The 20,562-nt window shown below is 38.6% G+C and overlaps 1 protein-coding gene across 1 annotated transcript in view; it reads right to left on the bottom strand.

Annotated features, from left to right (window-relative positions):
• Positions 1 to 20,562, bottom strand: part of nt5dc1 (5'-nucleotidase domain containing 1) — an 86,682-nt gene that overhangs the window by 28,536 nt on the left and 37,584 nt on the right. Inside the window, exons 7-8 of the mRNA XM_023296957.3 lie at positions 16,391 to 16,565; positions 10,273 to 10,370 (exon numbers count right to left, since the gene is read on the bottom strand). Coding sequence (XP_023152725.2) covers positions 10,273 to 10,370; positions 16,391 to 16,565 — 273 coding nt within the window. The remainder of the gene's footprint in view (positions 1 to 10,272; positions 10,371 to 16,390; positions 16,566 to 20,562) is intronic.

The following is a 20,562-nucleotide window of genomic DNA, read 5'->3' as shown; positions in this document are numbered from 1 at the left end:
AAAATAAATGTGACTGTCACTAATTTATAACAGAAAACCTGGGTTACAAACTTACAAAGATACAGGCTTTTCCTGCCAAGAGATGCCGTCCAGGTACATTGTATAAAATGTAAGCTCCAGTGTTTATTAATGATCAAACTTTTAAAACCAAATTGCTGGATTGCGGCTTTAAAGTCTTGTTTTCTTTTGTTTCTTAGTTTTACATCGATGCTGTTTCGCCATTTCAGCCTCTTTCCAAGAAGAAGTTTCCATTTTAAGAGATGACAGGTTGTATAAATGTCTAATAAAAACAGTAATGGACTACATCCACTGCTAGAGCCACATTCTAACGATGAATATAGTCCATTTCGACTGCACGCAAATACTATCACACGGTTGCTTTACAAAGGATTCAAACCCTTTCACTTTTGCAGGTTCATTGTCTTGTAATTACTATAAAGGGATAAGTTTGGCATTTTTTGCCCATCATTCTACAATCAAAAACCCATACCAACAAAGTGAAAACATGCTTTCAGAAATTCTTGCAAGTTTCATAACAATCCAAAACTGAAATCTCTCATTTACAAAAATATTTAAACCCTTGATTTGGTACTTTAGTGTAGAAATCCCTCAGGAAACAGTTATAATTTCAAGTCTTCTTGGGTAAGGCTGCAGGTTTTGGACACCTGGATTTTGGCAGTTTGTTCTAATCATGCTGACAGATCCTGTCTAGATCCTTCAGATTGGATGGGAAGCATCTGTGAACTGTCACCTTCAGGGTTCTTCACAGATGTTCAGTGGTTTTAAGTTTGAGTCATACTCTGGTGTATGTATTTGTCAAGGACCTCTTTCTATTTCACTCATCCTTTTCTTACTTCTGACCACTCTCTCTGTCCTTGCCACTGAGAGGCAACTCCATGCTGCATGATGCTGCCACCACCATGCTTCACCATAGGGATAGTATTGGCAAGTGTTAATCAGTGTATGGCAGCCATGGTGCTTGGAGTTTTTGTCTGCTCAGCCCAGAGAATCTTTTTCTTTGTGCTATTCTTTTAATGCCATTTTGCAAACTCCAAGTGGGCTACCATGTCTTTTACTCCAGCTGCATCTTCTAGACATGCTGATTGATAGAGTGCTGCTGTGATGGTCGCCACCTCTGACCAAGACACCTCTTGCTTGGTTACTCATTCTGGAAGGATGGTCAACACTAAGTGTCCTGGTAAAACTTCTTCCGTTTCACAGTTATTTGGACATCGAGCTCCTGGTAAGACTCAAGACTTTAAAGGTTTACAGACAGTTTCTGGGAATTCATGGCTTGGTTTTTGTCTTGACATGCTGCATGAATTGTGGCTCCTAAACACACACCACCTAGACACAGGTGTGCGGCTTCCTAAACTATGTCCAATCCATTCTGCTCCTGTCCAGTTCTAGACACATCAAAAACACCTAACAGAAAGCATCTGGCCAAAATGTGTAGTGCTACACCAAGATATATAACTTTACTACTTTTGTGAAGGAAAGATTTTCATTTTTTTAATTTATTTTTTGTGTACTTTGCAATAATGTTGAAAAAATAGTTGAATGTCCTCATGGGTTAATTAATTAAATTTGTAATTAAATCTACAACACAATAAAAAGTGCAATACGTACTTTGGGAACGGAACATATATGATGTATTCATCACTGTGGTAAGCATCTTTAATCACACAAATGAATGGACTTTTAAATGTGGAATGCTTTCCATGGTAGTTATCTATGAATCAATAGACTGGCTTTTCTTTGAAGCTGGTAATTACTCTCCTGGACAGGCAGCAGTCTTTAAGTTGACTCACTGCTCTTGAAGACCACCAGCAGCAGGATAAAAGAAGATCCTGACTCTCACAGAAGAAACCATTATGTTCTACACAGTATAGGCCCCTGTAGGTTCAAACTGAGGTTAAATATGCTATAAATATTGTGACAGGAGAGAGTGAAAGAACAGAGATGAGCACCTGCTCTTGTGGGAGTGTACACGAAGACACACACTCATGGTAACGGCTGTGAGGACGCTGGACTTTGAGACGGACAAGAATGAGTGGTATGTGGTCTGGAGCTTGGAGAAGCACAAACTGTGCAGCTGAGATGAGCAGCAGCTTTTAAGATGTCACATGGCATTTTTAATAATTGCATTTATATCTAGTGCAATGTTCATGCTTGGGCAAAACTCGAATGATAGCGTTTAACATTTACTATGTCTTTAGTCACTATCCTTGCATATTTTTTTTACATTGTTTTCTTGGTCTCCTTTAATGAACCGATTAGGAGTGCTCACGCAATGACAATGCAAATGTTCCATTCTATTATATTCAATGATGATGATTATGTACACAAATCTCTTCTCTTTTTTCTCACTGTCTTCAAGTCTTTCGGTGTTACTTCTCACTGCTAAAAGGAGAGATGATGTGACACATTCCATGATGCAATAGTTGCTCATTCTTCTTGTCAAAAGGCCAAGCTGAGAGAGTATTCAGCAACCAGCTGGAGCCGTGGCTGTGGATATGGTTACAGCTTGGACTACAGCTGCTGCTGTAGTTGAATCTATGTTTGTGTGAATATATCTAACTTTTCTGTGGCCACTCTCCACTGCTCCCTTTAGCACTAACCAAAAAAAAAAAGCTTTGTTACACTACATAGAATTTGCACCAGCAGTGCTTCTGTCAGATGCCACCAGCTGCCAGGAATATTGTAGCTCATAGTCCATCACTTACAGGGATGTTTTCTGAATAAGAAGTGTTTTAAGTACATTTTTGACATTTTCAAAGCACAGTTTTTAGTATTTTGAAACTGGGTTGCTATTTTATGAGTCTGAATGCTTCCTCCACCACCACCACTCCCTATAGCTTGCAGCAATCATCACTGTAATCCTTGGCAGATGTTTTGTTCCTTGTTGCGCTGCTGTGTTGGTTTCCTATCCGTACATGAGATCTTTGAAGCTCACAGGTTATAGAATGGGAAGTAAAGGTGCTATTGCTCCCTGAGTTTGCTTATAAGGCAGCACTTCTCCCCAGACATGGAGCAGTTTTAAAAGGATACTTTTTCTGCCTGGGAGGAGGTGCTGTCTTCAAAGCTAAAGTCAGGGAACAAAAGCATGCAAACACCACAGATTACATGAAAGTCAGTAACATGATGGCCTGCAGCCTCAGTCTGAAAGATGTGCACTGATATGCATCTGTGGCTGTTTTCCGGTCAGCGTGCAATAAATCTTCCTGCACATACAATGAGATACACGTTCACACTTATGCCCTGCTTGTAGTTGCTGTTCTCTTTACAATCTAATGTCAAACAACCAGAATGATGACAGCCAAAGCACGACAATGACTACAGAGATGATCAGAGCTATGGTGTGTCTCAATCAGCCTCGGCAGCAGCTAGTGAGAGAGCTGTGCTGGTGAAACATCTAGCTGAGGTTGTACAGACTTGTATGAGCAGAAGCAGCCGAGGGGGCACCCACTCATGCTTTGGTCAAAACCAGCGACCGTCTATATAATAAATCATACTGTATTACAACACAATACAGCTCAGCCTTTCTGTGTAGATCAGAGGGAGTACTGCAAGATAATGCGAGGGAATGGAAATGGAAAACGGAAAACATGAATCTCACCAAAACCTGTCAAGAGCTCTGTAAAATAACCCACAACTTATCTGAGCTGCTCCATTACAAACTAGAAGATGGAACGATGCTTCTTTCAGAATCTCTCTGGCGCTGAACACAATCTATATGCTTGTTGTTGTGGATCAATATTGGGATCGAAACTCATTGACCAAACTGAATTAATTTGTTTAGACTTCACAAATGAGAAGATTGCCTTACAGATCAAAAATCAGTATTTTGTGTTTGCCTACTAACCAGAATTGAAAGTATCTGTTCATTCTATTGCTAAAACTAGAGCTGTTGTAAACACCCTTAAACAGCACAAAAAAAATGTTACCCCCTACATTATGTTCCAGCAGGTTCCAGTCTTCTGTTCTGAACTTTTCATAGTTGGATCTGAACAGCTGTCCACTTTGTAGCCAACAAATCTCTGCTAGCACTCCTCTGGGCTTCTTCTGAATCAGTTTGTTTCCTTTATCGCTTCATCTTTCTCTTTAAATTTCTTTAAAGGTTCTAAATGTGAAGCCGCTAAAGCACCAGCATCTCAGACAAAAACAAATCTCCGTTCCCTTCATGTTTCATTTACAACCGGGAAAGCTGTGTAAATGAGATCCAACATAAAAAGATACAGCAACAACCATTAGCCAACCAATAGCTTTGCTAACAGTTTCAAAGGGAGGAATTTACATGCACTGACATGCCCACGCAGCTGGAATAGCAACCAAAACATAGATGCTCAGATTATAACACACAGAGGGAGTGTGAAAACAATCTTAGCTAAGGAAGCCATTATGTCACTATATCTTCACATAGCAGAGAGTGGTTTGCTGCTATATAAATGTACCAAAACTTGCATATTGCATCTTTAAATGGCTTGTTTCCTCTTCTGCCACACTTTTTACTGACTTTCGAAAAATATTTTAAAAGTAATAATTTTTCAAAGTCTCAGAGTGTACAGTATATGCAGCAGACTTCACTAGCATTGCTAACAGTTTCAAAGGGAGGCATTCACATGCACTAACATGCCCATGCACCTGGAATGGCAACCAAAAATAGATGCTCAGATTATAGCACACACAGAAAGAGTACCAAGGGACTGCAGATGGAAATTAGCTTAAAGCTAACATTTATGTTTAATACTGCACATGGTCCCTTTTTAAATAAACTGATAATAATAATAGTGTGGTTTCATTCTTAGCTAAGGACACCATTACGCCACTATATCTTCACATAGCAGAGAGTGGTTTGCTGCTATATAAATGTACCAAATCTTGCATATTGCATCTGTAAATGGCTTGTTTCCTCTTCTGTCACTCCTTTCTCCACACTTTAGACTGATTTTCTGTCACAGTGTACAGTATATGTAGCAGGCTTGCACTGTGGTATTTACAGGAGTTAAATAACTTTCTGGTTTTGAGATGTGGAGTTATTTTCAAGCTGTCTATACAGCTTTAAAGTCGTATCAAAGTTAAAATAACTGTCTGCTCACGATTTTCCATTTAGATGACATATGTCTTTCCACTGAACTCTAATTCACTCTCTGTCCCAGGAAAGTGGCTGCTGCAGAGTTTACAGTCTGCCTGCTAGTTTCTGCAAAAAGAGTGTGTTTGTTTTAGGTTCAGTGCAGCACCAGAGGGTTTGATTGTCTCTCTGTGTTAACGGGATACAATGATGATGACATAAGGATGCAATGTTGAAGGGGAAAACAAAACCAGATATCCAAGAGAGACGGCATTAGCATTTATCGCATTAGCAGGTATGAAAACTGCTGAGATTCTGCATAAACACTACCAGTAAAGTTCTGTTATTCATCTAATCTGCATTTCTTTGGACTATAGGTGGAAAACCACAAAATCAGAAGATGTCACCTCTACACAAAAAAGTCTCAGATAACAATTAAATTAACAGAAATAGTAGAAGTTCCCCAAATATAACTGGTTTATGAGTAGATAATTAGCTGAATATACTGACACATCCTGACACTGAGCTGCTTGGTTTGTTTTGTAACAATCAACCCTAATCTAATAAACTCAAAGTGTCAAATTCTTCTAAATAAACTTTACTGGATAATAAATCAAACTGAAAATGTGAAGAATGCCAAATAACAAGAAACGTTTCCAGTGGAAAAAAAAGAAGCAGAGGCCAGAGGAAGAGCAGATGCTGATGCTTTTTCTGCCAACGTGGCAAAACTTGCAGAAGGGCAAGGGAGAGAATATTTCAGTGAGTGGATCATCCTGTCTTCACACTTAATGCATCCCCAGTGTTGCTGCTGGCAGCAACACAATCCAGATGAGGGGAGCATTCCAATACGCTGCCCCTCCACCAGAGCACACCTTCACCAGCAGCATCCAGGATCAGATCAGATGCCATGGGACAGCGACAGAAGGCAGGCAGCCCGGGAAGGTAACAGCAGTCATGTGGACGGCTGATGGTGAAACATCAACAGCTGATACTGATCGAGCCAACATGACTAACAGATGTTTGAAATCTTCACAATAAATTTAGAACCGGACTCGATTACAGCTGCACTGACCTCCAGTTCCCCACAAAATACTCCTAAAATAATACAATCGATATTACAAATGTCTAAAAATTTATGGATTTTTTTAAAAAGGATCAGTTCATCCAAATGATAAAAAAAGAAACACAGTTTTGAGCTCTGATCTAATTCTGTATTATTGCACAAGAGGTGTTCAGGAATGGTGTTGGGTGTAGGTCGCCAGTGTTTTGACTCTAATATACAAAGAATGTCAACCAGTATCTGAGTGTTTTCTGCTACTTTTTGTTTGTTTTCGGCTCATTTTTTACTGCAATATGAAGTCCTGCATCTCTATGGAAACAGCAAAATCATGGCTAGAAGTAGACAGAACCCATAAATGTTTTGTGCATTATAACAAAATGCCATAAATCATCAAAAAGCAAAAAAAGTTGAATTTCTTTAATTTTTTTGTTTTAAGATCGGAAAAAAACCTGGAATCAACATGTACAACATTACCCCAAGTGCTCACGGGTATTACCACTACTAGAAAAAAATTATGACACTACATACTACCGATCATTTATTACAAACATTTTTTATTTGTTTTCATATTCATCTCTGCCTATCTGCTCTCTACAGCTTGCAGTTCCACCCAGTTCAACTAAACAGTCCCTGGATTTTTGTCACATGGCTGTTGGTCCCAGGTGATTCACCAATGGCTTTTTGTGCCTCTTATCACAATTTTTTTGGTGCTTTTTACAGGTTCTGGTTGTTGCAAATGGTCAATTTTTTGGCAAGTCTTTTAATAACACAATTTTAAGCTTAGATTTGGTTAGCTTTCCAACACTATGGTACATCTCACATGATTAATTCAAAGACAGCATGTGCCTTTCAAACCTGCTGATGGATTTTGAGGTTCATAAGGTAAAAATATGATTCTTGTTTTACAACAAATGAGTAAACTCTGTGCTCATAAAGAAAAGGGTGGGCTAGGTCTTCCCAACTTAAGGTTATATTATTTGGCTTTTGAAATGACCAAACAAGCCAAACACTGGCATAAGAATGAGTCTCAGGTACCCTGGATAGCTGTGGAAGAGGAAATTTGTTTCCCGTTAATGCCTTTACAAGTACTGTCCCAAAAGCATACTGATAACAAAAACCCAATTATTTTACATTCAAAAGATATGTGGACAAAGGCACACAAAATTTTCAAGCTTAAACATACAATCCAAGAATATTCCCCATTGTGGCATAATATTGATATTCGTATTGGAAAAAAAATATTGTATTGGGAACAGTGGTCTTCAAAAGGCATAAACACTATTGGTGATTTATTTGAGGAAGGAGTATTATTGTCTTATGACCAGCTATCCCAACGATACGGCTTGATGGATAGAAGTAATTTCTGGAAATATTTACAAATACGAAGTTGTATTAGTTCAGTGCCTTATAGTCTTGTTGACAATCAAATATCAAATTATATGAAGCTTCCCCTGAAAAAACGCAGAGCCTCTCATTTTTATAGAGTTGCAACTCTTGCCACCAGGAATGATACTGACAGTCTGAAGGTAAATTGGGAAAAGGATCTGGGGCATACATTTGAATCCGATAACTGGGAAAAAATTATAGCAGAATGTGGTAAATATGTGCGAGAGGCAAGGAGTAAATTCACACATTATAAAGTGTTGCACAGGTATTACTTTACTCCATCGAGATTGTACAGAATGAAGCTGTCGGGAAATGATTTGTGTTGGAAATGTAAAAATGAAAGGGGAACATTTATTCACTGTATTTGGGACTGTGCACTAGTTAGGCCTCTTTGGGAACAGGTTACACAGATTCTAAGTAGCTGGTTAAGTGCAAATGTACCCTCTTGCCCTGAGATTTGTTTATTGGGAGACAGAAGCTGTTTGCCAAATGTTTCTAAAAAACAATTTGTTGTTATTTCAATGAGTTTAATCACAACATGTCGAATTATTTTGAGGCATTGGAAAGCCCCCACTGCCCCAAGTGTCTGGGAGTGGGCTGACGCTATGAGTGAAATTGTGTCGTATGAACGTATGCTAAGAAGACTGTCCGATATTTCACAAGTTGAAGACAGGTCACCCTGGGACAGACTTTGGGATCACATAAAAGTTGACTGAACTGGACAGTTTCCTGCCTTGGACCGTGTCTTTAGGGTTGATACTTATTTTGGGCCTTGCTTGTTGTTGAAACCATGTACCATGTTTGTGAAAACACAATAAAAATTTGAATTACAAAAAAAAAAAACAAAAAAAAAACAAAGAGTTTTAGGGTGCTATGCTCTGTCCCTTTAAAAACTCTCAATCAATCTATTTGACATTTTGTTCAGAATAATTACATGACAATTGCCATTTTCACTTACGCTTGTTGCCACATTTGCTATCATATGCTTTAGAACACAATGTTCTGCTGGGAATTTGAGCAACAGCCATAGTTTCAGTCGACAACCAATGGCTACAAGTTGATTTTTAATGTATGCAGTTGTTTGGGCCTCAATATGCCAAACAACTGCAGGTCTACAGTGTGATTTGTGACCGCTGGGTTTCTGTTTCATTCGGTTTTCACAGTGTACCCTTCTGTCGCTAACATTTCCTGTTGCCCCGTTCACTGACTGTCCAAATGAAGGCAAAATGCCAAGACACTTACTATTATAAGAAAACAGGCAGAGGCTGCACAGAGTTACTGTAAGCAGACAACAGCCCAGTTTAACTCACTTCTGCCATCAGTTTGTTCTTGGAATTACTGTTAAAGGTGGTTGTCATTTTAACCTGTGGATGTCGTGGTTAGAGTCGGCTGATATAGAGAAGTTCTACTTGGATATTTTATATGCCGGCTTTTACTAATGAGACAGGAAACACATGAGCTTTGCTATATTTATACACTAATTTACAGAAGTATATACGGCAAAAAGCTCACATTAAGCCTTTTCAGACATGACATACGTAACACTGCTGCTTCTTATATCTGCTAAAGTGATGGAATTCTGTCATTTAGACATAGGCTACCTTTACATTATTGTTTTTCATGGTTTCATTCAGACATCTAGTACAGTGATGGAGAGAACCACAGTATGCATGCGATATTTGAGTGATGTATAGTGTGTAATGATGCAATAATAAACAAAAGATTACTTTTACCAATAGCAAGTCCAAATAACTAACAGTCAAGTTATGTACAACTTCCTAAACAATGAAAATTCTGTCCACCTGTGCTGATAATCTAACTGCTACTTTACAAACAGTAAAATAAAAATATCCCGACAGCTGTGAGGATGACCGCTATGTAACAAAAGATTTAACTGGAGGAAAAAGTCCCCAGTGTGATTTGCTGTTAAGACCTGATTGATCTTGTCTCCATGAGGGACTATTTGCAGGTAATCAATCAAGTGCTGCTGTGCGTAAATGCGATCATTACCTCTCTTTAGAGACCCTCACATGGATCCTGCTGCTGTTTGATGTTTCAGGTTTTTAATAAACTCAGAGGAAAGACTCCTACAAACAGCTGGAAGCAACAGACTAAACCTCAGCTCCTGTTAATATTTAGTCAAATCCTGGATTACATAAGCGATACGTGAGTCTACAATCTGTGGAAGAGTGATCAGGGTACTTATCGAGACTTGAAGCCAACACATTCAGATCTTGTCACATTAATGTAAGGAGGTCATGTTTAAAAGGTTTTACAGAGTCCAGCTGTGCTACGGAAGAGCACTGCTGAGGTGGACAACACACCTGAGGTCAGTCAAGAAAAGAATGCATTTTGAGTTGCTTGATTTTAGCCAGTCTGGTTCCGAAATGGGCTTTTTTTTTTTCAAGTGACACATAACACGTAGCCCCAGAGATGCTAACTGCTGGCCTTGAAAATAACATTTAGGTTACAACTGTAGGTTTGAACTGGTGAACTAGGCATGGTGGTATTAGTAGCTTTATATGGGTTGAACTTATTCTCATATTCAATGTCTGACAGTGAGGCAAACCCTGAAATTTCTCAATTGCCTTCTTCTTGAGGGGCTAAAACAGTCAATCATTAAAGTACTCATTTGATGGCTTACATTGTCCTACCTGGGAATCGTATTTTTCCTCCATTTTTGACCTTTGGAGACTAAATGACTTATCAAATAACTAAGTACAGTGGGACATTAGAGTGGTGGTCCAGTACTCACCAAGGGTCCTAAAGGGCCTCTGCTGGGGCACCAAGGAGAAGAATCCAGGCTTCAGGGCGTTCGTGATGATTATATCAAACAGCTCCTCAAAATCCTTCCTGCAACGGCCAGACAAACAACATTAGCCTCAATATCGGGCGCCTAAAGGACAATGTCTGGACAGCTTCCAAATGCACTGCAGTAACACCAGAACACGTAGCGAGGCTCAGTGAACAGTTTGTACGGATGATGGAAGCAATAAACAGTGTGCATGCATACATCATTGCGGAAGGAATACTTAGGCTGATAAAGTAAACACTCTAGGAGAGCAGTATATGCTCCCACAGGCCTACTGTCATGAAGACAAGTGATAGTGAGCATGTTGACAGCTGGATGGTGTCACCAAGTAAACCTGCAGTGCTGAAAGTGTAAGAAGAGTCTTCCTTTTAAGGTGAGAAGCAAACAGCAGCCTTAAAAAGTAAAGACTTCTTACTGGGAAATATGTAAACCAATCAGCTTGATGTATGAAGTTGTATGCGGCCAACAGACACTGCAAGCTGTAAATGTTTTATAACAAAAACAGCTTGCTATATGTGATAAAAGTTCCCTTATTTAGATTGATTCATTCCAATTTCGTTATGACAAGTTAAAGAGCTCATTTATGGCTTCTGTAATAATATTATGACTCAGTTGGCTTAGACAGGCATCAGAATATTTGCAGGTAGCAGATATGATTTGACCAATTGCCAATGTCGACATATGCACATATTTCGTAAACCTAATTGCACCGAACATCACGTCTCTTGTAGTGGAATTATCACATTATTATGTCTACTTTTACTAACCCTCAACAGGAAGACAATGCATTTGTTTTGTTTCTCCATTGCTGTACTAAAAGTTACCAATGAAAATCAAGTTTTATACTTTGTTAAAATGTCCATATGGCATTTTTTGATCAAATACATATAACTGAAATAAGAACTTAGCATCATGATTGTGTGATATATTTGCAGTATTTTTATAGTATTTACCTTACATTCCTGACATCATCTTATACGAACTCCAATATTGCCTTAAATTGACTCTTGCACCGACACTAAACTCGAATAACATTGATTGTGCAACAGTGAGATTGTGAAAGGTTTGGTTTTACTGGAAATTTTACCTTCCCGGGACCTGTTTTTACCAGAAAGAATGAATCATCTGACCTTGAAACGGAGGCGTACCAATGTCCGTCTTAGAAATATGTATTCTGACAAGTAACATTTTACATGTAACAAACTTAAGGAGCAAATCCTGTCTGCTTTAGGGGTTGGTGTTTTCCATACTTTATTATTACAATTGGATTGCTACAATATTACAAATTGAGATTGCATAGCATAGAGTTGTGCTAATGGAGCTTGTGTAGAGATGAGCTGGTGTGCTGTTAATTTTAAAGAAAGCAGCGATGTAAAGTTACAGGAGGAAGCTCGGAAGCCCCCATTTTCATGGAAACGACTTCAAAATACATAACTTTGACAGACAGTAACGTTTTTAGCGGTTTAATTAATGAGTGGAGAGGACACTTTAAGGTGTATCTGAATGAAATTGAAATCTTTTAAGTGACTGTATTAAAAATATTAAGGGAACGTAGAAGCTCCCATCTTCACTTTGTATACGATGTAACAGAAAGATAGCTTTAAATGCAATTTAAGCATTAAATGTAACCAAGTTATTCTACTAAATCTAAAGTAATGTTTTTCCATATATCCTTGGCTAACTACGAAAAAATCTAAGTTTAATTAGCAACTCCGAACACTAAATCCTTATTTATGATTTAAAAATCTCCACTCATTAACTTGGACTGACACTATTGCAAAAACCACACACAAAATTCAAATGTTGCTAATCTCCACTTCAAATCTGTGAGAAAGGATGGGATAAAGAGCCTAATCCACTAATCTCTCATCTGAAACAACCCCAACTATTCAAACTTTGGCAGAACCAAGCGTGTTTATGTGGAGGCTTGTTGCTCAGTTAGAAGTTGTTGGAGAAAATCAGGGGCTTCTCAGTTAAACACACTGACCGTGGCTGTTTCCACTCTGGAACGGACAGAAGATATTTACACTCTGCTCACACACTTCATCATCTGCTCCATATTTATTTTGAGACATAAGGAGGGATTTGGCTTTTCTTCTTGTCAAGGATGGGCCAAAAAAATCTGAATAATGCTGTGAAAAAAACAGCTTAGTAATGCTGTTTTTTTTGTAAAGTAAAATATCACGTTCTACTTCCATATACCCATCCTAAGACATTTCGTACAGTCCTTTAATTCTGACTCAATATCATTTCTGTTATGAGATAAGATAACTTCAACTTGTCATAATTATAGATATGCACACAAAGAGGCAGACATGGTTATCTGATTAAGGCACCAATAATGAACCACAGAAGTACCCTATTTCTGTTCATCTGGGAACCTTTGTTGCATTTTAATCTCCATTTGTCTTCCCTCAATTCATGTGTTCTCTCTACTGTCAGGTAAGACACTTGCTTTGTACTAAAGGAAGCAGGGTCTAAATTAAGTTCTGGGGTACTGACTAACCATTGATTGCAAATAATTAAACCGATTAAATATCAGTATTAACTGATAATGCAGAAGGCTTGGGACATGTGGTGTAACTGTCAGAAAATGTATATAGGCGGAGTCTGTTTAATGAAATGGAGTTACATGTGTGTTTGCTGACCATCCAATGCAGAAATTGCAGAACGAGCACACATCCCTGCCATTAACCCTCGTGTTGTCCTGCAGGTCAAACTGACCCGTTTTAAAGTTTGAAAATGTGGGGAAAAAAAAAATATTTTCACAGTGAAACTTCTGATGTCCACATTTTCAACATTTTTGGGAAATTTTTGAACATTTTTTTGGTGGAAAAAAGAAATGTTAAAAAAAATGTTTCTTAAGAACATTCACAAAAATTCTGATTTTTTGTGAACATTCTTAAAGAAAATATTTGAAGCTTTACTGATATATATGCAGATTTTTTTTGGACAGGTTTTTACTCATATTTAAAAAATATTTACAAAACTTTTCTTGCCAAATTTGGGGATTTTTTTTCAAAAAAATAAAACTTTAATTGAAACTTTTTTTTTTTTAAGGAACTTTTTATTTTGATTTTTGCAGTTTAACATAGAATTTTAACTGAGACAAGATCAGTGATGTAATACAAAATAATTGAAATTTTTAAGGAATTATTGGAATTTTCTTTCCGAAATTTTTGCAAATTTTCAGAAATTTGGGGGAATTTTTTGCTGAATTTTAGGATTTTTTTCAGACAAGGAAACAATATTTTTGGTGCCCGTTAATGAAGACAACAGGAGGGTTACAAGGAGATGACAGCGTCTGTCTGGCTGTGTTAACTAAGGGGACTCTGTTGGTGAACTCTGCAGCATAAAGCTGTCAAAATTCTTCTGTGTTGTTGTTTGTTGGCAGTCCAGTTTCGCAAGCTATCCAGGGCTCATGATAATGATAAATTAGTATCTTAAACAGAAGTAGCTGGGGCTGAACATGAGACAGCTCTAATTAACATGCTTCTTACCACATGAAAACAAAAGTTCCAAACTTTATCAGCAATTGTTTGAGAATTTTATCTGTGGCAGTAAATATTCATTCACTACACTAGTTGATTATTGATTGTTAACATAGCTAACTATCAGTTGGAAAAAATGTCTCTGTACTCTGGGAAAGTTCCTGAACACCTAGATCTTTGGAAAACAAGAATTTATTTGAAACACACCTTCTACATTTGAGATATTAGTAGATTTAAGTCTTGTACTGTCCCTTAGTCTGGATCTTAGGAGTCAACTAAGTGCTGACAACTCTTTGTGATGAATTGACTCCAGAGTGGTGGGTCAGCTTTGGAACACAGAGCCCAGTCGCAGTTGTTCCAACTGACTAAACACTCCGGTCTTTGCTACTCATTTTTTGCAAAGGAGGACAATCAGAGCGACTTTGAAGGTGTCAAGCTTCTTTTTATCTTCCCAGGGTTTTGGCCCTGCTCTGGAAACACAAATCACAAAGTGCTGGAAGAATGTTCAACCCTGGGAAAGTTACTGGACATGAGATCTTGGGAAATGCATATTCTTGGAAGTTTTGGTTGAAACAGCCCAGGCTAGATGTATGGACTTGCAAATGATTATATTTCCGACACCACTCTATTTTCACATGTTTAAAGTCCCTCTCTGGTTATTGATTAAACCTCTAAAAACTCATCTCTGTGTATCAAAATTAGAAAAATTTGTTTTTGAGACTATCATCGATACTGTAATTTCATAAGAAAATGCTCAACCATGGGTTTGACAGCTAATTTCACTTATGATGTGACTTCTAGCATATAAAAAACACCATATGGATATGGTAACAAGTTAATAAAAACTTGAATTTCACTTTAAATTTGTGTTTCTTTGTAAGATTTGTTGATCTTCCTCTGAAAAGTAAAACCTTTCTAAAAACTAGCTGTATTGGAACTTACTTCACACAGCTGGAAAAGATCCCTGGCGCTTCATTAAAGTGGACTTTCACCACTTCATCTAAGCCAAAAAAACAAACTCCTGACATCAGAAGACTTAACAACAAGTATTAAATCAATAAACTATGCAGTGCTCCACCAAAAATAAACCCTTCATCTAGTTGTGCCAAATAGCAACAGCAGCTTTTTGGACAGGTTATTGGGTGTTGGCCAGTAGACTCCTGTCAGACAGCTTTGGCTTTGTTGTGTTACTTCTGACAGCTGACCATCACTGGCTTCCAGCCGGATCGCCAAACTGCAGCAACTGTGGGTCACTGACGGCTTTCTCTGGAAGAGGAGGATATGTGTAGTGACACACGTCTTTCACAATGAAGTGGCTCGACAGTGTGGTGCTGACATGACGCACTGACAGAGAGAGGTTTTGTTTTAGTGCTGAATTTAACTCAAGTATTTCCCTGAAGAGCAGGAAAGTGCACCGACTTTGGTTGCAGGAAAAACAGGAAGGATCTCAAAACAGACCAGCCCAAAGTGTGAACACTTCTCCATAAACCACCTCTTGGCGAGATAAAGCCGGCCTAATTTCCTCTTGTGGCTATCACAACATAAATCTGTCTCCCCTGGCTTTGTAAAGCATGCCGAGCACACACACTCGTGCACAGCTGGGGGCTCTGAATGCTCTCATTGGGAGGAGAGCCGTGCTGTGGTGTAGCAGGGGGGAGTGCGAGGGTAGCTAGTGAAACGGCAGGGGGGGGAAGGGGTGAGGAACAACAGGGAATGACCAGGCGGCTTAACAGGAAACACTGAGAGAGGGTTGGAGGGGGGGGCATCCAGAGCAAAAGTGGCTTCACCTTGACCTTCTTTTTGTCGACAGGGAACAATCACCTCTGAGCATGGAAAGTGACAAAGCAGACCACCTAACCAGGCCGGAGCAGCGTGAGATAACAACACCTCGCGGGGAACAAGAAGGGCTTATGTTTGTTCAACCGCTGCAGCACCGTGGACATTGTGTTTTTCCAAGGACCTGTTGCAGCTTGATCGAGTGTGAAACGGGGCTTTGGCTACGAAAATAAGCCGAAACCACACAGTGTGCAATATGGACAGAGGGAGGCCAGTAGTGCACAAAGCCACAGCGAAAACACAGAAAGTCCTGCAAAGAGAGCAATCCCTTTTCGTCGCACACCTAGAGCTAAAAAAGAGTGTTAATTCTGTTTTGAAGAAAATTTGAGGCATGTTTTAATTAATAAACCTACTAATGGTTGAAAAAGTGCAGCTTTTGGCAACATGATGGCAGCAGAACAAGCTCATCACATCATCAAAAGTATAAAAAACATAAGAAAAAGGTTCAGTATTGACTCCAGAGAGTTGCCTGGGATACATACGTGTGATGATGATGGCAACTTCAGGCTGACATGTGAGCCAGAGTTGACTAGAAGGATTGACTGATGGCATGAGAGGGCTGTAAGGAATGTTGTGAGTTAAGAGAAAAAAGCCAAAGCTGCCAGCACGGACTCAGAAGAGATTTTTTCAAGTTATAAATTCTGCGGGGGCTGTTATGGTGAGGGCTGTAGACCAGGCTCTGGTCTTGTTAAGTTGAGGGGCCAGTTTTTGGTCCCCCATGTGGGCAGACTTACCCCAGGATGTGTTCGCAGATGAGCCTGCAGTAGTCGCTGTGGGAGCTGGTGATGAGGAGGAGGACCTTCCCGGCGTTCTTCATGCTGCGCAGCCAGGTTTTAACGGAGTCGGAGCAAGGCTGCAGGTACCGGCCGGGATCCCTCTTCACACTGGGGAAGTATGTCCCGGCATCGTCTGTACAGAGACACAAAGATGTGGACAAAGTTAATAATTTTAATCAACTGACTTAACAGCACTTGAAGGACAGAAAGCTTGAGAATCCCAAAAAGACAAAGCAGTACATTTAAGTAAGGGCACAACAAAACATAAAAATAAAAGAGTGGTGGTTGGTTGGGGACTAACACCACAAAAATCCTGAAATTGCTAGCTTTAACCAGTGCCAACGAAATAAATCAATGACAATGGCAATCCATTAGCTTCTTTCCAGAATCCCAGAAAACCACTAAAAAGCTGCACTTTTTGCAGAAAAACATCAAAGGACACGCGCTTCTATTTTTCTCTTTAACAATTTAAATGTTTACAGATGAACGTTTGCTGTGGCTGCAGACTTTTCTGCTGAGTTCAGATGCTGAACAGGCCTGAAAGGAGAGATTCTGAGAAAAAAGAAATAGTCTGTGGAGGTGAAAATGGCCAACAGTTTTCTAAAAGGTAGGATTCTAGGAAGCGACAGTGTGTTGTTGTGTTTGATTTTTTTTTTCACATTTGTATTCACAGAGGTAAAAGAAGCCACTTCTGAGGCACAGTCAATGCATTTCAGCACTTTGAAGCTTCCCAGCTGCCTGTCAGTACATCCGGTAAGTAAACTGCACAGATCTAAATATGGCAGTGCTCGCATGTCTGTTACACAATCTCTGCCCATCACAGCAGATAAATTCAATGTTCTCGGAATCCCTCATGAATATAAACTCTCATGAATAAATATCTATGAGGAAAACGGGAACAGGATTGGCAGCATATAACTTCCAGAAAATAGTGCAATGCTGCTTGGTAATGAGAGGAAATGTGATAAAAATGGTGTCTGGGGGGTTTGCAATTACAGGAAATAGGACTTTTCTTGTCCTCCTGATGAGTTACATAGAAAAGCATTACTCTCGGTTCCGCTATAGAATTATTTTCAAATGCATCCTCAAATGATGTGAAGCACGAAGAGAAATTCAAACTCGAGACTCGGGCGACGCTATCAAAACAGAAAAAATGAGGCGACCCACACGTGGTGTTTGCTCTCGAGCTGAAGGAGGTAACCAATAAGTGAGAAGTGGTGTTTCTTCTTTCGCAAGCAGGAGAAAAGAGGGCTTAGGAAAACAGGGCAGGGTGTGGATGAGTGGTGTGTATTCATGAGTCGAGGTGTTTACCCTGGCAGAGAGCGGCGGCCTCTCAGGGGCATCACTGGGAGCTCACAGTGACACACACTGTGTTTACACTGTGGCCCAAACTGTCCTAATTCTGTTTAACTTGGTCCGACACAGGACATAGTTATGATGTTTTCTTATCAGCGTGAACAGCAAAAACGCTTCACGAGGCTTTACTTTTAAAATTCAAACCCAAACCACATGAACATGAAACAATCCAAGATTTAAATTCAGAAGTTTTGTTGTGGATTTATTAAAGTTAAAGTGTTTAAGACAAGATTAGATAAGCCTTTATTAAGGCATAGGCCAACATTTAAGAAATATCAGTCCAAAAATTTAAAAAAACAAAAACAAAACATACATAAGTACCACTTCTAGAAAAAACAGTATTACACATATCAGTGGTACTGCACAAACTTTTTATGAATAGAAATATTGTGTTTAGTATTATTATTGCACAGATTTGTTCATATGTACAAAAATAATTACGGCACATATTCTAATATATGTGGCGAAATAGATTTTTCATAGGGTTTTTAAATGGACAAAACACTAATAATCTCACAATAGAAAAGATAGAACCAAAAACACTAACACACTGGTTGCATCGATGCAATTTTATTGGAAGTTTTCTAGTTGAGCTAAAAATGAACAGTGCTCATCAACGGTGGCACCAGAGTAAAGGCCATTGGGTCAAACTGGTATATCTTCTTAGAACAGGGGTGTCAAACATGCGGCCCACGGGCCAAAACCGGCCCTCCAGAGGGTCTAATCCGGCCAGTGGGACGAGTTTGTAAAGTGTAAAAATTACAGAGAAGACATTAAGTGCAGATTTTAAATTAGTAAAGCTATAAATTCTAAATCATTTCTAGACCATGACAAGCTGGTATAATAAAGTAAAATACTAGATTGCTCAATGTTTTTCTGTCATTTTGTGTCTAATATTTTGTGTTGTTGTTTTTTGTCTGACTTTTGTCATTTGTCTCATGTTTTTATTGTTTTCTGTTTCCTTTTTGTCTCTTGTGTTTCTTGTCTTATTTTGGTCATCTTGTGTTTTGCTATTTTGCGGGTTTTTTGTCTCGTTTGTGTTGTCTATATTTTGTTGTTTCTCGCTTTTGTCATTTTTTGTCTCGTTTGTGTCTCTTTTTTTGTCGCTTTCTAATTTTTTTATCTCTTTTTTGTTTTGTGTCATTTGTCTAATTTTTTGTCGTTGTGTCTCATTTTTGTAATATTTAGTCCTGTTTGCGTTGTTTTTTTGTCTTTTTTTGTCTGATTTTTGTCGTTTGGATCATAAAGTAAGCTACTATATCATTCAGTTCCAGATACTTGTGACTAAAGTTTTGTTCCTTTGTAGACACTCTGTGATCTGGAAATTGTAATGTGTAAATGATAAACTGAGGCATAATGCTACTGAACTTGAATTTCAGGTTGTTCATGTTTTGTAAAAAGATAATTCCTTAAATGTGAACATTTTCAGAATGTACTTTTTTTGCACTAAAAAAAAAAGAAAACATTCGGAGTTATGCTCTGATTTTACTGGTCCAGCCCACTTCAGATCAGGTTTGGTTGAATATGGCCCCAAACTAAAATAAGACACCCCTGTCTTAGAAGCAGGAAAAACGGCTAAAGAAAGGTCATTGTGTGTCCAAAACAGTAAGACTCCACTGTGGTCCAAACTGTCCTAATTCTGTTTAACTTGGCCTGACACGGGACATAGTTATGATGTTTTCTTATCAGTGGGAACAGCAGACAGCATCATGGAGCTTCACTGTTAAAATTCAAATCTAGAAACCAAACTGAGAATTCAACTGTCAAACTTTGCTGAGGATTCACCAAAACTACAATGTTCGGTACAACCCCACTTTAGAAAAGTTTTAAACACGCCAGTAGTGTTGCTATAGTGTAAATCTGTTTAAGTTCATTCAAGTTAGAAATGTAAATTCCTCCTGCTGTCTGAAAAATGTGAGTTCATCGCATTTTTTTCTGACGAACTCATCTTATGAGTTTGAAAAATGTAAAACCAGCAGAATTTAATTAATAAAACTTGTGAAAAAAAGTTAAGATATTAAGTTGAATCAACGAATCACATATTCAATGGATACAGAGTTGTTTTCCTTTTACATTTTCTAAAATCAAAAAGTTTCTTCTTCAATTAACAGTGAAACCTTAGTCTCAGCCATTTTGATCAGGCTGCTCCTGGTTGATGACATAAATATGAAGTCTCTGGTCAGAAAGACTGAGATCAATACTAACCTTTGTCACTGGTAGACGACTGTTTTATGTATTACGAAGAGACAACCATAGCTTAATTTAACAAAGGCACACGAGAGTTTTCCGCTGTGTCTACTTTCTCAAAAAACAGTCGTCTCTGGTGAGTTTAAACTCTTCAAAAGTGCATTCTGAGAACTCTGCATGTATGCCAATTTTGTTTCTTAGAAACCTAAATTATTATGTTGAGTGAACTCTCAGTCTCAAGTTATAGGTGGTCTAACTCATATATTTGCACTGAAGAAACTACAAAAGATGAGTTGATTTGACTTAATTTCTTTTTGATATTTTGCAGTGTTCTGTTGTATTGAACGTCTTCTAGTAGCCTCTCACTTTAACACAAGGTCATGGGGTCAAAGTGGTATATCTGATTCAGAGCATGACAAACGACCAATAAAAAGTCATGGTGTGTTCAAATTGGAAAGACTGTATTCTCATGGGAGCATGAAGGTGTCCAGTAAATGTCATGAAATTATGAGCAGTCCAGTTTGACATTTCAGCAGTCAAAAGGTCTATAGAAACATAGCAATCACAGCAAGTAATTGTTGTGATTC

The sequence above is a fragment of the Amphiprion ocellaris genome, chromosome 12, assembly GCF_022539595.1.
Source record: "Amphiprion ocellaris isolate individual 3 ecotype Okinawa chromosome 12, ASM2253959v1, whole genome shotgun sequence".
In the NCBI taxonomy this organism is placed as follows: Eukaryota; Metazoa; Chordata; class Actinopteri; family Pomacentridae; genus Amphiprion; species Amphiprion ocellaris.
Note: the sequence above shows the minus strand (reverse complement) of the source record. Positions and strands in the feature narration are given on the sequence as shown.